The 22,790-nt window shown below is 33.0% G+C and overlaps 1 protein-coding gene and 1 pseudogene across 1 annotated transcript; both read right to left on the bottom strand.

The window, feature by feature from the left end:
- Positions 1-4,466: 4,466 nt before the first annotated feature.
- On the bottom strand, positions 4,467-13,136 carry LOC140890933 (uncharacterized; annotated as a pseudogene).
- An 8,768-nt stretch (positions 13,137-21,904) lies between these two features.
- Positions 21,905-22,786, bottom strand: LOC140890249 (probable LRR receptor-like serine/threonine-protein kinase At3g47570). The gene is made up of 2 exons (XM_073298010.1): positions 22,379-22,786; positions 21,905-22,251 (listed from the first exon to the last, which is right to left on the bottom strand). Exons 1-2 carry the CDS (start codon positions 22,740-22,742, stop codon positions 21,905-21,907), a joined length of 711 nt encoding a protein of 236 aa, XP_073154111.1. The 5' UTR covers positions 22,743-22,786.
- Between the last annotated feature and the right edge of the window lie 4 nt (positions 22,787-22,790).

A 22,790-nucleotide genomic window follows, 5' to 3' on the forward strand; every position in this document is an offset into this window, starting at 1 on the left:
ATCATTGCAATTAATTTAATCGTCGGATCGGGTTCAAATTTTGTATGCATATTCATTAATATGTTTTCTGTGTGTTTTTCGAATGACTTGCGCATCAAAAACTTTCAAAATCATTTCTATTAATTGAACCGTCAGATCGGGTTGAAATTTTATATGCATATTCATTAATATGTTTTCTAGGATCTGAACGGTGAAGATCATTATTGGTGGCTTGTAGAATCAGATCTGAACCTCCGAACAGAAGTTGTTCACTCGCACAGTGTCTGTGTGTTTTTCTCATGGCTTGCGCATCAGAAACTTGAAAAAAGCAATTAATTGAACCGTCAGATCGAGTTCAAATTTGGTATGCACATATATAATCATGTTCTCAAGTTTCTGAAAGGTGAAGATTGTTATTAGTGGATTGTAGAATCAGATCCAAATCGCCGGACAGAAGCTGCTCACTCGCACAGTTTCTGTGTGTTTTTCGCATGCCTTGCGCATCAGAAAATTGCAAAAATCATTAGAATCAATTGAACCGTCGGATAGAGTTCAAATTTGATATGAATATAAACAATAATGTTATCTAGTATATGGATGGTCAAGATATTGATCTGAATTTTGGAGCTTGGGGAAAGGTGGCTCGGACCGCCGAGCTACAATACAATCTGCTTGCATAATTTCTGAGTAGTGTTTTTTAAAAAATCATTCAAAAATATCTAACCGTTGAAATTATTTGAAATTTTTATCATGAGTTCAAAACATCTTGACACACATTCTTGATGGATGAGATCAATTTTCACTCGCTACATCAAGTCGGTTCTTTGATCAAAGAATAGAAGATGTCATCTTGCTTTACATCCAAAGTCATATCATCGACAACGCATGAACGAGATAAGTATTTCAATTATTTTTATGTTGGAATTAAATTATTAAATTTTAATTTTTGAAATTTATTACCATTTTTAATAATATCATGAGGCATCTTCTACTATCAAAATAACTTGTTTGTTTTCTTGTGATCAAATTTTTTTGGAATTCTATTGCCATGTATTTTTATTTGGGTTATTTTACAGATATTGGACATGCAATCTAGCAATAATGCTCAATCTATGGCTCGACGTTTTAAAAGTCCAACCATTCGGCAATGTGTAAGTCCACGCCACTCGTGACCTCCATCAAAATCCCGACCAAGCTTGGCACATATCACACAATTCGTGGTCAAATTCAAAAGCCCGACCAATTCGGCAATGTGTAAGCCCACGCTACTCGTGGCCTCCATCAAAAGCCCGACCAAGCTCGGCACATAACACGCAATTTGTGGTCAAATTCAAAAGCCCGACCAAGCTCGGCACACACTACACAATTCATGGTTAAATTCAAAAGGCCGACCATTCGGCAATGTGTAAACCCATGCCACACAATTCGTGGCCTCCCTCAAAAGCCCGACCAAGCTTGGCACATACCACGCAATTCATGGTCAAATTCAAAAGCCCGACCATTCGTCAATGTGTAAGACCATGCCACTAGTGGACTCCATCAAAAGCCCGACCAAGCTTGGCACATACGACACTATTCGTGGTGAAATTCAAAAGCCTGACCAAGCTCGGAACATATCACGCAATTCGTGGTCAAATTCAAAAGCCTGACCATTCGGAAATGTGTAAGCCCACGCCACTCGTGGCCTCCATCAAAAGCCCGACCAAGCTCGGCGGATACCACACAATTCGTGGTCAATTTCAAAAGTCGACCAAGCTCGGCACATACCACGCAATTCGTGGTCAAATTCAATAGTCCGACCATTCAGCAATGTGTAAGCCCACGCCACTCGTGGCATCCATCAAAAGCTCGACCATTCGGCAATGTGTAAGCCCACGCCACTCGTGGCCTCCATCAAAAGTACAACCAAGCTTGGCAAATACCACTCAATTCGTTGTCAAATTCAAAATTCCGACCATTCGGCAATGTGTAAGCCCACGCCACTCGTGGCCTTCATCAAAAGCCTACCAGGCTAGGCACATACCACGCAATTTGTGGTCAAATTCAAAAGCCGACCAATTTGGCAATGTGTAAGCCCACAACACTCGTGGCCTCCATAAAAATCCCGACCAAGCTCGGCACATACCACGCAATTCGTGGCCTCCATCAAAAGCTCGGCCAAGCTAGACACCATACCACGCAATTCGTGGCCTCCATCAAAAGCTCGGCCAAGCTAGACACCATACCACGCAATTCGTGGTCAAATTCAAATGCCTGACCAAGCTCGGCACATATCACACAATTCGTGGTCAAATTCAAAATCCCGACCAATTCGTCAATGTGTAATCCCACGCCACTCGTGGCCTCCATCAAAAGCCCGACCAAGCTCGGCACATACCACACAATTCGTGGCCTCCATCAAAATTCCGACCAAGGTCGGCACATACCACACAATTCGTGGTCAAACTCAAAAACCCGACCAGATCGGCACGACGTAATTGTCTCAAAAGTTCAATCACTTCGAAAATAATAAAATCTTGTTTGACTATTGTTTGAAAGTGTCCAGACCTGTCATTACACAGTTCAGGATTGTTACTTACGCTCGGTCTTCATAGTTTTCACGTAAGACCAGAGTGGTCACCATCCGATTCGAGAATATTATTTGTACTTGGTTAATTTAAGAGTTCTTACATGGGCTCGGGATCCGACCAGACCGCATAGTCTAAATTTCATACTTTCTTTATACCAGAAGGGGGAGGTACTATTGATATCCCTAAAAATATACGGGTCTGGTTTGACCCGAACCCTATAACCCATGTCCTGGAAAGATACCCCAACATCCATAAGTTCTATTAGGTGTCAAGGCCCAAGCTTAATAAGAGCTCAATACAAAGGATAAGAGTTTGAAAGACTTAAAACACTTGAGAGTCCTTGCAATGAAAAAAATCCCCACAAATCTGGGATTTAGATAAGGTTCATAAGGCGGTTCAAGAGCCTTAGCCGTCATCCTAATTGAATCCTACTCTAACACAAATTCTACCTCAACAAGATAACTTACCCCTCCAGCCTCTATAAATACCAAGTATTTTTTATGGTTTTACACATTCACTTCTTCTATTCACATATTCACTCACTTTATTCTCGTTCTTTGCTCCTTATTTTCTGAGCACTGACTTAGGCATCGAAGAGATCACGCCGAAAACACTTTCGGAGCCCCCTAATGATGTTTTTGTCTATGCAGAATATCGTCATGCCCGACCCAACCCAATTTGCGAGAGATTTGAATATTCACTTACCAGATCAAACCCGAGGTAAATTTTTGAACGCATCACGTGTGTATCTTTTCAATGATCAAATTTCAGTTTAGTCTTTTGTATCTTTTAATTTTTTTTTATCAATTTTACTATTTGAAAATTGATGTAACATTACACACATGACATATCAACATCACAATCTAATAGTTGGGTGACACCTTAATGATGAACATATTGCGTGAATACGATGCGTCGACATAATAACAAAATTCATAATATATATATATATCATCCTAGCCTTGTTTTCTCTTTCCTTTTAATTACAATCTGTAAATTTTCGACTGTCCTTGTCAGTTCCTCCTGTGTAATTTTGTTAGGTTCAATCTTATCCATTTTTTATGGCCTTCCCATTTTTTGAAGTATCTTCGGGTGATTCTATGCTACATCGGGTGAAACACTCCCTAATTTTTTTGAGATGTTCGCGCGAACATCTCAAAAATATCATGCTAAATGATAAAAAAAATATCATGCTAAATGACAAAAAAAGTACAGGCGGGGTTCACATGATTTTTTTTCAGCAAGATGTTCGCGCAAACATCTTAATAAAAAAAACAAAAGGAGTGTATCGATCTCACCCGGTGTAGCATAGAATCACCCAGCATCTTCCCATTTCTGATATTATTATTCATTTTAATTTGCATATGAAAATGAAATATAAGAGTAGGTATGTTATGAGATAGTTTTACAAATTTATGTTTGTGAGATGAATCAAAATGAAAATTAAATATTTTTGCTATAAAAATAATATTTTTTCATAAATCGAATCAAATAAGAGATGCATCTCATAAAATTGATCTATAACAATACCGTTACATAAGAGTTTTTATGCAGATATAATAATTGTAATTAAACATCTGTTTTTCCAATTATCTTTATCGCCTCTAAAATATTAACTATTAATGAATTATATATTAAGAGCTATGAATAATATTATAAATAATTATTCATTCCTACTTATTTTTAAATTAAAATTATCTATCACTCCTAATGTCATTCATTTGATCAAATTAAATAGGGAATTGGCATGGCATATGCAATTATGCATTACGTGCATATAATATACTATGTAGAAACTGTTGCAAAAACTAACTTTGCATATTTAAAATATTTTCCAAATTTATTGGTTTGTATACTATAGATCAGGTTGTGACCAAATTTATTTTGAGCATTTAGGAATACCATGCATGTATATATAAAAGCTTCTTGCAAACTCCAAACCGCCAAAGACACTTGTTTTAGACACACGTACACTTCACTACACATACAAATATTATTACCATATGATGACAACCATTTCAGTTTATCTAGTGAAGAAATTCGGTTTTGATCTTCTGGAGCTTCGATACAACGTCGTTCATTTTAAGCCTCAAGTTAGGAATCTCTATTACACATTCTAGGGCGACCTGTAAGATCGATATGATCAAGCACTTCTCATATTTACTTATACCGATCTCTCCATCTGAATTCAACAAAGGGTTGTTGACTATCTGCATTATATCACCGCGAAAAGATTCAGACACCCATTTTTTTAATGTCAACTCAGCCAAAAACATCTCGTCGGTTGGCTTCTTTCCTGTAAATGTTTCCATCAACAAAATCCCATAGCTATAAACATCCGACATGGTCGAAACTGTACCCGTGGATCCATACTCTGACAATACGAACAAGCCGTCATTGAAACATATGAAAAATCCGTAGCTAAATTATGGATGAAATGTATTATATAATATATATTCGACCAATTAATTTGGATAGCATGATACTTAAATTTGAATTACCTGGAGCCATATACCCAATTGTACCCAGAGTTTTAGTTTGCTCCATTCTCTGTTCTTCTGTGAGGAGTTTGGCTATGCCAAAGTCACCTACGTATGCAATCATATCTTCATCCATGAGGATATTACTTGGCTTCAAATCGCAATGCACGATGGGGAAGGAATACCCAAGATGCAGATACTCTATTGCGGATGCGACGTCTATCATGATTCCCAATCTTTGAACAAAAGTTAAGGATAATTCAGGTGAGTAGAGCCATTTGTCGAGGTCTCCGTTGGGAATATATGCCAACACCAAAGCCTTGAAATCGAGGTTGGAGCAACTGGTAATGACCTTAACTAGATTTCTATGACGAATGCTACTCATTATTCGGCACTCCGTGTCAAAGCTCTGTAGTGCTCGCTGCGTGTCTGAATTGAAGACCTTGACAGCATATGTCTTCTCATCAGAAAACAACCCTTTATACACCAAGCCGTAGCTTCCACTTCCAATCAAATTTCCTTGATCGAAGTTGTTGGTGGCTCGAACAATTTCATGATATGATATTCTGTTGAGTATGCTGCTAGGCACATTGGGCAGAGTTGGAAAAAATATGGTCTTTCTACCACCACATTTTAGATACAAGATTACGATTGTGGCAACAACAGCAATTGAAAGAATCGGTGGCAGTATGAACCTTAAAAGCCTCTTGTTACTTGATGGTTTTTGCGTGACAATATTTTCTTTGCATGGCTTGACCTTGAGCCGAGAAGCTCCACACAAATCTTTATTACCTTTGAAAGAATCAGCCGTGAAGTTGACAAATTCCCTCCATTTGGAATTTCACCGCTGAGTTGATTGAAAGAAACATTCAAGTACTTGAGATTTGGAAGTGTCTCCAACGATCGGGGAATGGAACCAGAGAGATTGTTGAGGGATATGTCCAAGTGTTCCAAAGCCTTCAAGCCCGCAAAAGAATCCGGTATTTCTCCATCGAACCTGTTTTTCGATAACGCTACGTTGCTTAGACTCTGAAGATTCCCGATGCTTTTTGGAATTCTTCCAGAGAGTTCATTTTCAGAAACATCAAACTCCATCAAACTCTCCATATTTCCTATTTCTTCGGATATGTAACCATCGAAAAAGTTTTTGGACATAGATACAATTCGAATCCCCTTATTCAACCAAAAAGAGGTGGGAATGCTATCATTGAAGGCATTAAAGGAAACATTTATTATTTTCAGGAATGGTAGAGACCCTAAACAACTTGGTAGCATTCCAGACATGCTATTCTCCGAAAAAGATGCAGCATACAGGTTTTTCATGCTGCAAAAGCCAAGAGGGATGGAACCCTCCAGCTTATTTTGATTCACTGCAAATAGCTGCAAGTTGGTTAAACGTTGTAGAGTCTCAGGAATCACTCCAGTTAACTCATTTTCTCCAATCAATAACCCAATCAAGCTGGTAAGATTCCCTATTTCATCCGGGATTCTGCCTTTGATCTCGCAAGAATGGGCAATTAAACTAACTACAGATGCAGAAAGATTGCCGGACCCAATAGATTTCGGAAGCAATCCGGTTATGGGATTACTGGCAAAGTTAATGTCCTTGAGATCCTTGCAATTTGCAAACGAAGTTAAAAAATCTTGGTGGTGTATAGATAAATTGTTGGTGAAATAATTCATTCCCAACTGAAACCATTGAAGCAGGCGTAGATTCGTGAGAGATATTGGTATGAGCCCACTGAAAGAATTGGTGGCGAGATCGAGTGAAACGAGCCTGGAGAGATTTGAAATAGAACTCGGGATCCTTCCAAGTAATCGATTTCTGCCAAGGAAAAGATGTTCAAGATTTGGAAAACTTTCGCCAATCGAAGGAGGGAGACTTCCGGATAAGTTATTCTGAACCAGTCCAAGTACTTGCAATTTGGAGAGATTGAACAGAGAGCGTGGGACGTCACCGCTGAGTCTGTTGGATGACAAATCCAACTCCATTAAACTCCATAAGCGTCCCAGTTCCAAGGGAATTTTGCCTTGGATATTGGTTTCCCTTATCATTAAATACCACAAATTTGACAAATTGCCAATGGAGGATGGAATAGTGCCTGTGCATCAAGAAATTCCATTGCATAAATTTTATACATACGGTGGAACATAAAATAGCCAAGTTACACAAGTCTTCCCAAAGTTGGAAGAGATTTGAGTTCAAGATCTAAAATCTCCACGCCATTTTTTTTTTATTTTTAAATGAACGTTAATAATATTTTGAGTTCATCTATAAGTCATACACCGGAGCAGCAGTGTGCGGGGTTTAACATGGGCGTTCCGTGATGTTCGCACGAACATTAAAGATATCTCACGAGATGTTCGAGCAATTTTTATTAAAAAAAAAAACTGGATGCTATCTTGCGCGAACATCAAGCCGGCATCAATGATTCCCCTGCAATATTGTTTTTTTAATAATAATAAAAAAATATAGAACAATAAATAAGTAGTTACAATGGACACAGTAAAATGATATTTGGGTAATTAGATATATACTAAAAGGTAAAATAAAAAATAGTTGGACATATCAACCTCTCAACTTTAATAAAATAGAATAGATATATTATTAAAATAATTTTTCAATTAAAAATTTATAGATTATATTAAAATAAAAAATTCTAAGAGATAATAATTTTTATTTTATAATGATTTGATTATTTTAAAATTAAAAATAGATAAAAATAAAATTATAATGTATTAGGATATTATAGTTTTAGATAAGAAATATATTTACTAAAATAATTTTTATAATTTTTTTTATTGAATAAAACTAAAATGATTTCGTAATTTGAGAAGAGAGTATTTTTTTTTTATTCATAAAAAAGTATACCAAGACACAAGAGTTTAGTTACACTTAAAGTTTCTCAACTTTAATAATATACTCAGCTTTTATAAAATAAAAGATATACTAATGAAAAATGAAATAGAAGTTATTTTTATATGTATTTTTTTTAAAAAAAAACAAAACATGGAGTGATTGAGAGGTTTAATGAGGGATAGGAAGGGGTAATTATGGAATAATATATTTTGGTGTCCTCAAAAGTAGTTAGTATAGTATGCCCATCTTTTATATATACTAGCATACCGCACACACGCGCTGCGTGTGTATAAAATCATATAATGTTTTTAGTATTATATGTTCTATATAAATATTATTTTTTTCAATAATTTTTAAAACTATTTTTTTCATTTATAAAATAATATAAAACCAAATATAAAATTTATTTATCATTCTATTATATCTATAATGGTTAGTTGAGAAAAATATGTAAATATATAAATAAAACCAATTTTACTTATTTATATATTGTAAGGTATAATTTTGGAAAAAAAGTTGGAGTCCTCACTCTAAGGTACTCAACTTTTATATATAATATGTTACATATAAAGTTTGAGACACTTTTTCTAACCGATTTGGTCTGTCAATATGATACCAACGTGAAATTACATATATAGTCTAGCCTATAAATGTGCTAATTTATTTCTATTTTCAAAGGACAAAATAAAAATTACATTCTAACTAATAAAATTCATTATCACCTTCAACTTCAAAATTATAAAAACCATTATCTTTGAGCCCGTTTGCTTTCAAAAGTTGTTTTAAAAAAAAGTGCTTGTTTAAGTTGACTTTTAAAAGCATTTTTTTAAGTTAAAGCTGTATTAATTTTGTGTTTGTATGATTAGATTGGAAGCACTTTTTTTAAACTGGGTTATAAAAAAGCATTTGAAAAGATACAAATATTAGCTTTTGAAAAATCACTTATTTTAACTTAATTAAGTGCTTTTAAAGCACTTCATATTTACCCAAACACAATAGTTACAATAAAAGCACTTTTTTTAAAAGAAAAACACTTTTTCTCTTTGGCTTCTAAAAACAAACGGGCCCTATATTAGGTACTTTAAGTTTTGGTGATGTAGTGAATTTTAGCTTAGAAAAACCAGAAGACGGGTAGTTTTAAAAATATTAAAAGCTTATAATCAGACTTTCAACGAGAAAAATCGACAAGATTATAGAATGAGATAAAAGTAGCTAGGACAAATAAAACAGTAGCCAAGTTAACATGTGCTAGCTAGAACAATTAGAATTTCAGTAGACCAACAGTCTCTGATCGTTTACTTTAAGTCCGAGAATGTCTCTTAATATAGAAGTTTTGATTTAAAATTAAGTACAATACATTTAATGTGACGTACTATCTCGAGTCGAGCCTAAAAGATCTCATTCAGGATAGTGTTTGCAACCTCTAAAAATAAGATTATGGATTTTTTTAAACATATTTTTAGATGTTGCAAAATACAATTTAGCACACGGTCAAAGTCTATCTGATTAGGAGGATCATTTGTGCTACTACATTTCTCCCAAACTATTGTAAATTAATGAGTTATTTGCACCAAACACCCCTGTGAAATATTGAAAATGCACACTTCTTTCCTGTGAAATTTTAATATGCATTTTCAACCCTGACCTTTTATAAAATTAGCACACTCGCCCCTTTAGACGAGTGATTGTTGCGCACGCGCCCCTCATGCGACTGGACAAACATTTTGATATTTTTTTGCACCAAATACCCCTGTGAAAAATTAAAAATGCATATTTGATCCCCCGAGAGTATAATTTTTAAATCTATTCAACCCATAATACACAATTTTTATTAAAATCCAATTATAAATATTTAGCAAACATTTTTTGTTTTATTAATTTTTTTTATTTTAAATGTATTATAATTAATTAATTAATTATTTTCTAAAAAATATTATTACTTTATCCTGCTATCATTATTTTATTAAACTCACTTCGTATTTCCAACGTCTCCATTAAACATGCATTCATAAACAAGGATTTAAATAATTTCAAGTACCAAAATATTGAACTAAACTGATAAGTTCAAACATGAAGTGATTTGATAAAATAATGAGAACGAGATAAAGTAATAATATTTTTTTTAAAAATAAATTAATTAAGAATTATAAATTTAAAATAAAAAATAAATAAAATTAAAAATGTTTGAAAAAATATTTTATAATTGGATCATAATAAATATTGTGTATTCTTATTTAATGAAAATTCTGAAATTCATTTAAAAAAAATTAGATTTTGGTTCAAAAATATATAGTCCTAAATTGAAAAGTAATATGCATGAACTTATTATTTTGATTTAATATTTTGGTACTTTTAGATATTTAAATCTCGTTTATGAATGCATGTTTAATTGAGAAATTGGAAACAAGAAGTACGTTTAATAAAATAATGATAGAAAGATAAAGTAATATTATTTTTTAGAAAATAATTAATTAATCATAATAAATATAAATTTAAAATAAAACATAATAAAACGAAAAATGTTTGCTAAATATTTTATTATTAGATTTTAATAAAAATTGTGTATTATGTGTTGAATAGATTTAAAAATTATACTCTCAAGAGGTCAAATATGCATTTTTAATATTTCACAAGAGTATTTGGTGCAAAAAAAAATCAAAATATTTGCTCAGTCGCATGAGGGGCGTGTGCGCAACAATCACTCATCTGAAGGGGCGTATGTGCTAATTTTATAAAAGATTGGGGTTGAATATGCCTATTAAAATTTCACAGGGGAGAAGTGTGCATTTTCAATATTTCACAAGGGTATTTGGTGCAAATAACTCTAAATTAATAGTATCTCTTTGTTAAAGTGTGTGAGTATTTGTAATAGGTGGAAAGAGTTTTTCACATAATTTTTCTTTGTATCAAAGTGTTAAGTACTAAGATTTTAAGTTGTTAAAAAAATCCTATTGATGTGGATTTGTATGTATAATGTACCAATCAAAGTCTTCTAGTGATACCTTTTATTTGAAATAGAAGAAGTAGAGATGTAGAAAGGATTTGTCCTTGGCACTTCCGGAAACAAGCCTTGTGTTCCTTATTTTGTTCTTTCTACTGATTCTTTTCACCGAGTGATATGGACCATTTTCGTACTATTTCAGTAGTCTAATACCTCATAAAGATCGAGGTTAGTTATTAGCTGCTAAACACGGTTGAGAACATATGTTATTTAAAGAATAAAAGAGATTTGATGGTGTGCTTATTCACCATCTTTAAACACCCCGTGCAATACTAACAAATTTATTTCAACTATATATATATTTATTATTTATTTTTCTCAATTTTTTTTGTACATAATTTTTATTTATTATATTACATATGCATCGCATGTGCCTTTCCAATTTTACAAATACTCATCGCGTTTAGAGGGACACTATAATATAATATAGATAATGGTTTTATTTACTAGTTATCATTAAGGTTGAATGGAGTAACAAACTTTGAAGTCATAGTTTGTTGGGAAAATTGCAAATTTAGTCATATATGTTTGTTATTTTCTGATTTGATCCTCTATGTTTTTACATTTATGTTTTAGTCCTGCATGTTCTGATTTTTGGCAATTTCGGTCCTTTTTATCAGCACTGAATTGGTGTCACGTCAGCGCCACGTCGAAAAAAGGACTAAAATTGCCAAAAAAATAAAGATAGCGGACTAAAACTGAAATCTGAAAACATAAAAAACTGAAATCACAAAGTGACAAACATACAAGATCAAAAAATCAATTTTTCCTAGTTTGTTTTTGGATAATCGAAATATCTTTCTTCTCAAATTACAAAAAAATCCATTTTTCTTCTCAAACATCATCTAAGCAGAACCAAACCGATTTTATAAATGTAAAAATATGTAAACTATATTTGGTTAAAAACATGGCTTACTATAATTTTTTAAGGAAAAATAAGTTTTTTGGTTCATTAACTTCTTTGATGTGGGTTTTGGTACACTAACTTTGCATTTTAAGTGTTTTGGGTCCAACTGCATACGTGTCAACTTTTGATTGGTCCAAAATGATAACGTGGACCAATCAAAAGCTGACACGTATGCAGTTAAACCAAAAACCACTGAAAATGCAAAGTTAATGTACCAAAACCTACATTGAAAAAGTTAATGGACCAGCATCAATGACCCAAAAGTTGATGTTGGCAGACGAGCAGCACACGTGTGCCCAACATCAATGGCCCAAAATCATTTTGCATCAATGCAAAATGATCTTTTATATATTTTGGGTCATTCGATTCAAAGGGTAGCATCAAATTTTCCTACTGGCCATAATTTTTTTTTTTTTTTTTTTCATATTATAACATGAGAAATGCTTACCAGTCAGTTTACTTCGTCCAACAGAGAAAAACAGGAGCTGCGACAAGTTTCCAATTTCCATGGGGATGCTTCCGCTGAAACTATTGATTCCCAAGCCCAGTTCCTTTAGCTGCGCACATTTACCTAAAGATTTTGGGATATCCCCATCTATTTCATTTCCCATAACCAGTAAATGTTGTAAGTTTGGTAATTGGTGGCAAATGTCCTCTGGCAGTGTTCCAGTTAATCGGTTCTGATCCAGATTAATTGCTATGAGCTTAGAAAAGTTGAATCTGCTCCATGGTACTGCGCCAGAGAGATAATTCCCTCGCAAGATTAGAAATTCAAGATTGGATAACGAACCCAAACTCGACGGGATGGGACCACTAAGCTGATTGTATGGCATTCTCAAAACGCGGAGCCGTCTCAGATTCCCGATTCCATCTGGGATCTGACCGCTGAAGCTGTTGTTGCTCATGTCCAAGAATGTCAAAAAAGACAGATTACTGATTGCTAATGGAATGGTTCCTTGTAAACCCATGTTGAAGAGATTCAAAACGGTGACTCGGGGGTGCTTCCGGCCGCAGATGATGCCAATCCAGCTACACAAGTTGGTCCCCTGCGTCCAGTTTTTAGCCAATATGGTGTTGGTGTTGGTGTTGGAAGCTAAATGAGCCTTGATGGCCAGAAGAGATGACTCATCGTCTGCCCCCCGCAAATTATAATCAGCAGATTCATGATCAATATTAATGTTGGACAAATTCTGGGACTCATGTTTCTATGAGACTACGTACACAAAGCTATGGCGTTATAGGAGTGGCTGAGCCATTGACTGCCCATATTGTGATACAAAAAGTAAATTTTTTTGATGATATTTATGAATTATGATAGAAAAAGTAAATTTTTTTTTTTTTTAATGAATCGGGTCTGTGATCAGAGATCCGTTTCGAGTTTTTATATTTTTCAAATCACTTGTATGCTTTTTTTTCTATATATGCTAGACAAATCAACGTACGTCCACTCGATGAACAAGGATTGGAAATGAAAACGACGACCAACGAACTTATTTATTATTAGACGCGTGATCAACTTCTGAGTTCTGACCACTTTTATGAATGAAATTAAATGTCTGTGGCCCTCCGATTAGATAAAATTTTAATTGAGAGTTGACAAAATATAATGTAATTTTAAAAAGGAAAAATTGCATATATCACCCTTGTGAAATTCCGTGTTAGCTAATAACCTCCTGTGAAAATTTTTTAAGCTAATAACCCCCTGTGATTCTAGATTTGTAGCATACACACCCCTTCTGGCTAAAAAATGACGAAAATGCCCTTAACTTTTATGAACTATTTAATTTATCATTTATTTTATGTAGGGGTATTTTCGTCATTTTGTAACTGAAAAAGGTGTGTATGCTACAAATCTAGAATCACAGGGGGTTATTAGCTTAAAAAATTTTCACAAGGGGTTATTAGTTAAAACGGGATTTCACAAGGGTGATATATGCAATTTTTCCTTTTAAAAATATAACTAAAGAGTGAAGACCCTCTTTTTTCCGGGGCTTGGTTTAATTATATAACACTAATGAACATTGTACGACGTTACGTGTGTAATATAATACATAGTTTTTAATTATTTCTTTTACATGTGTATTCAATAATTGGAGGATGCCGTTTTATAGTTTTTTTTATTATCATAATTTGGATAACATCATATTAAATATGTAGTTTGTTTAATATGTGAATATTTGAATTTTTTAAAATGGCTGAGATTGATATTTTTTTTATTAAACTAGCAAGTAACACATACCTGAGAATGTTTTAGTTGTAGTCAAATAATTCCACAGTTGAATCAAAGATGATTATCTTGAATATTTTAAAACGGAACAATAGTCTGATAAATATAACTAATATTATCAATGAATACAATATTATTTAAAATCCTTATTTTTATTTTTAAAATCTTTACAACTCTTAAATTTTTTGTAATTTCGTGTTGGTTGTTTATTTATTTTTTTCTTGATGATGTTATTGTCCCATCTATATTTTTTATTATCTTCAATCTCGATGTCTATGTTTTGTAATCATCAGTGATCTCCATATGTTCTTATCTTTCGCATTCCTTAATTGATTTCAAATAATTATTGTGTACTTCATACAACTTATTATATGTATATATTCTTCATTTTGCGTACAGTTGCTTTGAAAGAGTAATATATGTTATATATGTTGTAAATCGTGATATATTACACATATTAAAATATAAACAAATTAAAATAATGGAGAAAATAAAGCACAAAGATCTTCAATATTTCAAAATGGGGGAAAAAATATGTGCATGGTCTGTCTTTTTTTGAGGTAGATTTTAATTGTATGTGTAGGACCGAACGGTTGCCGTTTTACCAAAAGCTATAGTTGGTGGTAATTGTACAACTCGAATCTTTTAAATCGCACAACAGACCAAACGTCATGGTTCGATCGCTCTACCCAGCAAGGACAATTATTGCACCCCAACAATCTCTTCATCCCAATAATTGCACTACTTGCAATAAATGAGAATCGAACCTATTACCTTGGCTCTGATACCAATTGTAGGATCGAACGCTTGCCGTTTTACCAAAAGTTATAGCTGGTGGTAATGATACAACTCAAATATTTTAAATAGCACAACAGCCCAGGCGCCATGGTTCGATCGCTTTACACAGCAAAGACAATTATTGCATCTCAATAGTATGTAATATACGCTTTATTTTTGTCACATTAGCTACGTAGAAGATAATCAGTGTCAAATAAGAAATATTAAGTGGATTTAATAGTTTTAGGCGGACAAAAGGATAAACAAATAAAATCTAAATTAATGGAATAAATTTTTTTTTTTTTGTAAATTTACAAGATTAAAGTTGTAATGTTTGCAAACAAAAAACGGATCGGATGTAAAGCTACATTAGGCATCTTATATATTTTAAAAAAACTCTTGTGAGAACGAGCTTAATTTTGCAAGAGGAATTTTTAATTTGACCCGACCCATGAAAAACTCTCGCTTACATATGAGTTCACTTAGTCCAACTTAGAAACCAAGAAAAATGATAAAAAGATAATTGTATTCATGATTCCAATCTGCAAGCGCTTGAAAAATACAATCACCTACTTCCTATTTATACCATATGAGGACCAATGAAATAATGACAATGCAATACAATTTGGTATGTTGATGTAACAAATAAATATTCCTTTGGTAAGTCCTAGCAGAGATGGAATGTTTAGTCAAAGTATTCTAGTGATAGCTTCTGGAAAGAATGAGTGATCTAAGAGCAGTTGACTAATTGAGTCTTTAAACATCTAAAAACAAATTACTGTATTATTTACTTTCGATTACACACACACACAATCGGTAGAGCTATTTGATAAGTATATATCCAATCTGATTAGTTGGACTATTTCCGTACAAATATACTTTTGGTCAATTAACACAGCTCTTCGAGAAAGACTAGAGTCCAGTTGCTAACACAACTGAACTCATTACTAAAGATAACAGCAGAGTACATAAGGAATTGATATTATATCATGTTTAGGTCGGCAAAATTCAAAGAATAAGTTTTATCAAATTTTGGAAAGAATCTATCAGGAATTGATAATTCTTTAAGAAAGAATTGAGAAATATAAGTTTCATTCAATAAAAAAAAATCTTATGAGATTATCTTACATGAATTATAAAACAAATATCTCATTTGACCCGACTTTATGAAAAAAAATATTATTTATTGGTTTGTATACCATGTATCAGGTTGTCGACCAAATTTATTTTGAGCATTTAGGAATACCATGCATGTATATATAAAAGCTTCTTGCAAACTCCAAACTGCCAAAGACACTTGTTTTAGACACACACTTTACTATGTTGGATCATAAATCCAACGTTGGGCTTATATGTAAATAATTATGTATTGTGGACTGTCAAATAAAGTTAGCCCATAAAAGTGATCTAAATAAGGTTTCAGTTTAATTGGGCTTTAATGTATCTAATATGATGTGACCTTTAATATGTAGATACTAGTGGACTTTTCTATTTGATTGATTGGCTTAAATAGAATCCCAAAATATAAATATAGGGTTATGGTCCCCAGATCACACGACGTCTAAAATCAACACAGTCATTCTATTCTATTTTCATCGATAGATAGAGAGCGTGAGAGAACTGAAGGAACTCTCAAGGCAAATCGTGTTGATCTGGAAGGCCAAACCACACAGATCTACATCAGTCAATTGTAAAAATTAAGGTATGCTTCCACTTAAGTTTACAGTATTTAATCTTAATGATTTAGCATGATGATTCTGTGTTTAAGTTTACTGGGAATTTTTTCCTTACAAGTGGTATCAGAGCCACTCATGTTTAAATCATTGAGATACGGTTTATATTCGATTTGGTCTAATCGAAAATAGAAAATCGAATTCGAATTTTTTCAGTCCAGATTATTATAATTATTATTTTTTTTAATTTTCGGATTAATTTTCGAAATTAAAAAAAAAAAAAAATTCGAATTCCTGATTAGGGTTTCAGGGCCGCCGGATTTGGCTTAAATCGGCCGACTTACAGGCCGATTACGGCGGCATATGATGGGGCGGTTTTTTTCTCATGTCAAGGCGCCTCACATGGTACTGTTTATTGGCCAGAAAATGCCGCGAAGTAGTCGAATTTGTATGCCGAAGTTGCGCCTGGAATTTGTGCGCGAAACAGAGCAATCGGGGCCGAAATTCCGGCCGTTCTCTGGGCAATCGGGACCGGTTTTGGTTCAGTTATGGTCGCCGCCCTGTGTGCTGTCACTGGCCGGTCTGAATTTGTCTGGGAAGGGGCGGCGGCGGTGGCGGCGTGGATGAAGATGATGATGGGTTAGGGTTTTTCATTTTTTGGGCCATTTTTTGAATTTTTGAAAAAAAAAAATTTAAATTAAGGAAACGAAAATATTACAAATTTTAGGAAAATTTTCTAACCCATCACATATTTTTTGATAAAGTTTAATTTGGTTATAAACTCAATATTTTATTTTGGGTTTAAAGATTTAAATTTTCAATTATTCAAATAATGATAATGTTATTTTTATATATTTTAAAATGAGTTGATTAAAATCAATTTATTTTGAAATATAAAAAGTTTTGTATATGTAATTTTTATTAGTATTAATCGGCCCAAAGGAAGATTAATATTTAATATGATTACATATGTGTTTAAATAAGGGTAAAATTGTGATAGTTATTCAGTTTTTATGTGTATTTACTATCAATTTTCGGTATCCCTTATGAGGTTTGCATTATTTGAATTAATTGATTATTTTCTATGGATTAAGTTTATCGGGTCAATATACATGGGTCAGTTAATTTTTTAATATACGGGAATTCAACCCGAAAAGATCACCCATGACCAGTAAATTGCCTGATTTGCCCACCAGTCGGCATTGATCGTACGATCAATGGTTAAATAATTGAATTTGACCAAAATACTTAAAATTTATTTTTTAAGAAAAGAGTCAATTTTCTTTGATATTAAATTTGAATAAAGGAAAATTTAAGGTATATATATTTTGGGATAAATTGATTGAAGCAATATGTCGCCAAAGTGACCTCTATTGTGGAAATTAGTTTGTTTTAAAATATAAAACGTTTTGTACATGTAACTTATGTAAATAATTAATCGGCCCAAAGGAAGGTTATTATTTAACAGAATTACATGTGCAGTTGTGGTAATAAATATGTGATTATTATTTGGTTTTACATATGAATAATAAATCGGCCCAAAGGAAGGTTTATTATTTGATATGTTCTTATGATCAGTATTTGATTACTACACCAAGATATCATTTACAAGTTAATATTTTGTCCAAAGATGAAATATTAATGGAGTGCCCGGTATCTTGAGATGGAGATTGCCTTTATTTGAATTTAATACTAATTATTTGGGGCATTTTTGTGAGCATATTTAATTTACTGATAATTTTCTGTTCAGTTATTATTTGAATATTTCTGCTAGTTTTATTGTCCACATCAACATTATTCTGACTTTCAAAGATTATCGTTACTTCCAGTTATGAAAAAGTAAACATCTTGATAGTTTTTGGAATAATGATCAAAGATATTGCAATAAAGATTTATTTAAGCATACCTTTTTTGAATCAGAGTACCTCTTTTAAAAGGAGGGAGATAGAAAGATATGAGAAATTAAATTGCATGTTTGATGATCATTAAGGTAGTCATTTAGGAATCATTAGGGCAATATGTCGAAGAGATATAACTACAGTTAAGAATCACCTTAAGAATATTAAAAATGAGGGTTGTCAAGAATGAAAGGGTGAATTTTGTACGTTCTTGACAACTTCACTTTCAATGAGGTATAAAGATAAATGATTAAGGATAAAGTAAGCTGCAGATATAGCACTTCAAAAGAAACAACAAAAGAAACCGAGTTAATCGGAAAATAATATTGTTTCTTTTGTAGAGCTAAAAGGCTCATGAAAATAAAGTTTCTAAATTTGGTTTGTTTTAAGGTTAATTTATCTTTGATGTCACATATGATGGATAGATTTTGGTGCTATCATCAGTGTGTCTATGCGGGGTTATTATTATTATTGCTAAAGTTCAAATGATGATGAAAGATTCATCGGTGTACAATGACAAAACAGTTAAAGTTGAAATAATTTAAAATTTTAGATTATTGTTAAAACCTGAGTTTTATTTGAATCTGAATGAAACATTTATTGTACCGACTTTCAGGCAAAATAATTTTTATTTCTATTTTGGGCAAATTCGGTTTATCTTGCTCATTTAGAAATGAAAATTTAGGTTGTTTCATGATTCAAAATTGGTTGGCTCTGGTTTTTCATCTCGTTACAATAATCTTTTTTTCGGTTGATACAATTGTTTCATTTAATGAGTCCCTGCAATTAAATTTAAAAGTCTCAAAGATAAAATTTCAGTAAATGAGAATTCAGTTACGTCGTAACATGAGATATTATGTCATCTCCAGATGGAGAATAAAGAAACTTATGTATGACGAAATTCTCAATCCTTTAAATTTAACATATTTTGATATTTGTGTTAAATGTATAAAGGGAAAACAAACAAATTAAAGGAGATCTGAAGTCAACAAGAATTTGGATGTCTATGAACTTATAAATATGGATATTAGTGGGTCTTCCATATGACTTTTTGGAATGACCCAATAATTTATAACGTTCATAGATAATTATTTTAGATATGACTTTTATATCTCATTTATGGACAAATTAACACTAATGACTGCAGCATATATCCTTAACAAAGTTGATTAAAGTGATTCTTAAAGATCTAAGGGGTAAAAGTTTTATGTTCCCACAATTAATTTGATTTTCAGTTAGGAAAATGCTTGTTTTTTGAGGATGTCGACATTGACATGATAGAAAATGATTTTATCAATTTCTATCAAGTCATAAAAATTCTAACTCTCGAAATGGATTGATGTCAATATAAAGAGATAAAATCTATGAAAGACAATGACATTTGATATCTTGTCTCATTGCCTAAAGTGTGAAGTTCATTGGTTCTAAATGGATATTTAAAACCATGAGTACTCAAAAGGTAGTGTGAAAAGATATAAGGTTCGTCTTGTCATTAATGAGGTTTTACACAGTAAGATGATATAATTGTACAGATCTTTCTCTTTGGTTTCTTTGAAAGACTCTTCAGGAATATATTGACATAATACTAGATTTCAATTAATAAATGATATTTTTACATTTCATCATGTGATCATCTCGTTCGGTTTTGAGATGAATTTGGTCGAAGATTGTATATATCATAAGGTCTGTGGGAGTAAATATTTTTCTGGTTTTGTATGTGATGATAGCCTACTCGTTAACAACGATATAGATATGTTGCATGACACCAAGAGATTTCTAGCTAAGAGTTTTGATACGAAAGATCTTGGTGATGCATCTTTTGTACTGGGTATCCAGATACATTGGGATTGCTCTCGATGTATTCTTGGATTATCACAGAAAAGCTATATCGAGAAAGTTGTAAAACGATATGGATGCAAGATTGTAAACCAGTTGATACCCTAAGTTGAGGGAGACAGTTTAGTCTCAATCATTGCCTTAATAATGATTTAAAGAAAATAAATACAAAAGATTCTTTATGACTTAGCAGTAGAGAATCTAATGTATTACTAAGGTATATACACGTAAAGCTTTTATATACGTGAATGGGATGTTGGACAAATATTCAAATAATTTAGTAGTAGACTATTAAAAAATAGTCAATTACGTATTATGAAATTTACAGAAAATAGAAGGAATTATATGCTCACATATCAGAGGTCAGATCGGTTTTGAGATCATTTGGTATACTGACTCTGATTTAAGGGATGTCTAGATAGTGTGAAAACTATGTTGGACTATTTAAACTACTGCCAAAAGGTGTTATCTCACAAAAGAGTACTAAAAAGTCACTTGTTATAGTCTCTTTTGTAATGACAGTAGATTTTATAGTGTGTTATAAAGCATCCAATCAAGTTTATGATTATTGAAGCAAGAGTCCAGGGTGAATAGTTGTCTATAAAGCACTTCAGTACAAACTCCATGTTTGTGGATCCATTTGCTAAGGGACTATCACCCAAAAGGTTTTGTGTGCACATTATTTATATGGGTGTTAAGTCAATTAAAGATATTCAGTTTTGTGGGAGTTTGTAATTTTAAATGCTTTTATAGACATATTTCAGTGATTCAGTTTTTGATTTATGGATACATAAGGAAAAGTTATTTCTGCAGAAATAAAGGTTTTGGTTTATTCACACTCTGACTCTGTTTTGGTTGATCTCACTAAAGTTAAGGGTGGACCAGTTGGAAATAGGCATGTTAAGATCACGTTACATGAAATTTCCATGCTACACATCCACATCATAATCCATGTCGTTCAGTTATCTGACATATGTGACCATTGATGGGTCGAGTTACGATGAATGTGACAAAAGCCTCTTTGATCCTATGTTAGTATGATTGATGGACCGGATTAGCAGTAGATACATTTCGGTAATGACAGCGAAGTTGAGCTCATTTGGTTATTTTGCAAAACATAATTATAAAGTTTCACATATAGCCCAGTGGGAGATTGTTGGATCATAAATCCAATGTTGGGCTTATATGTAAATAATTATGTATTGTGGACTGTCAAATAAAGTTAGCCCATAAAAGTGATCTAAATAAGGTTTCAGTTTAATTGGGCTTTAATGTATCTAATATGATGTGGCATTTAATGTGTAGATATTAGTGGGCTTTTCTATTTGATTGATGGGCTTAAATAGAATTCCAAAATATAAATATAGGGTTATGGTCCCCAGATCACACGACGTCTAAAATCGACACAGTCATTCTATTCTATTCCCATCGATAGATAGAGAGCGTGAGAGAACTGAAGGAACTCTCAAGGCAAATCGTGTTGATCTGGAAGGCCAAATCACGCAGATCTACATCAGTCAATTGTAAAAATTAAGGTACGCTTCCGCTTAAGTTTACAGTATTTAATCTTAATGATTTAGCATGATGATTCTGTGTTTAAGTTTACTGGAAATTTTTCCCTTACATACTACACATAAAAAAACACAATCAAGAAACGAAAAGTACAAGTTTTATAATCCCAACCATTTCAGTTTATCTAGGGAAGAAATTCGGTTTTGATCTTCTGGAGCTTCGATACAACGTCGTTCATTTTAAGCCTCAAGTTAGGAATCTCTGTTACACATTCTAGGGCGACCTGTAAGATCGATATGATCAAGCACTTCTCATATTTACTTATACCGATCTCTCCATCTGAATTCAACAAAGGGTTGTTGACTATCTGCATTATATCACCGCGAAAAGATTCAGACACCCATTTTTTTAATGTCAACTCAGCCGAAAACATCTCGTCGGTTGGCTTCTTTCCTGTAAATGTTTCCATCAACAAAATCCCATAGCTATAAACATCCGACATGGTCGAAACTGTACCCGTGGATCCATACTCTGACAATACGAACAAGCCGTCATTGAAACATATGAAAAATCCGTAGCTAAATTATGGATGAAATGTATTATATAATATATATTCGACCAATTAATTTGGATAGCATGATACTTAAATTTGAATTACCTGGAGCCATATACCCAATTGTACCCAGAGTTTTAGTTTGCTCCATTCTCTGTTCTTCTGTGAGGAGTTTGGCTATGCCAAAGTCACCTACGTATGCAATCATATCTTCATCCATGAGGATATTACTTGGCTTCAAATCGCAATGCACGATGGGGAAGGAATACCCAAGATGCAGATACTCTATTGCGGATGCGACGTCTATCATGATTCCCAATCTTTGAACAAAAGTTAAGGATAATTCAGGTGAGTAGAGCCATTTGTCGAGGTCTCCGTTGGGAATATATGCCAACACCAAAGCCTTGAAATCGAGGTTGGAGCAACTGGTAATGACCTTAACTAGATTTCTATGACGAATGCTACTCATTATTCGGCACTCCGTGTCAAAGCTCTGTAGTGCTCGCTGCGTGTCTGA

The sequence above is a fragment of the Henckelia pumila genome, chromosome 3 (genome assembly GCF_033568475.1).
Source record: "Henckelia pumila isolate YLH828 chromosome 3, ASM3356847v2, whole genome shotgun sequence".
NCBI lineage: Eukaryota > Viridiplantae > Streptophyta > Magnoliopsida > Lamiales > Gesneriaceae > Henckelia > Henckelia pumila.

What these genes read in the sequence shown, in the direction of transcription:
- LOC140890249 (XM_073298010.1), bottom strand. Translation starts at nt 22,742, where the DNA reads ATGAGTAGCATTCGTCATAGAAATCTAGTTAAGGTCATTACCAGTTGC. An exon ending in AATTGGGTATATGGCTCCAG is followed by an intron (nt 22,252 to 22,378) that starts GTAATTCAAATT and finishes TCGTATTGTCAG; the next exon opens with AGTATGGATCCACGGGTACA.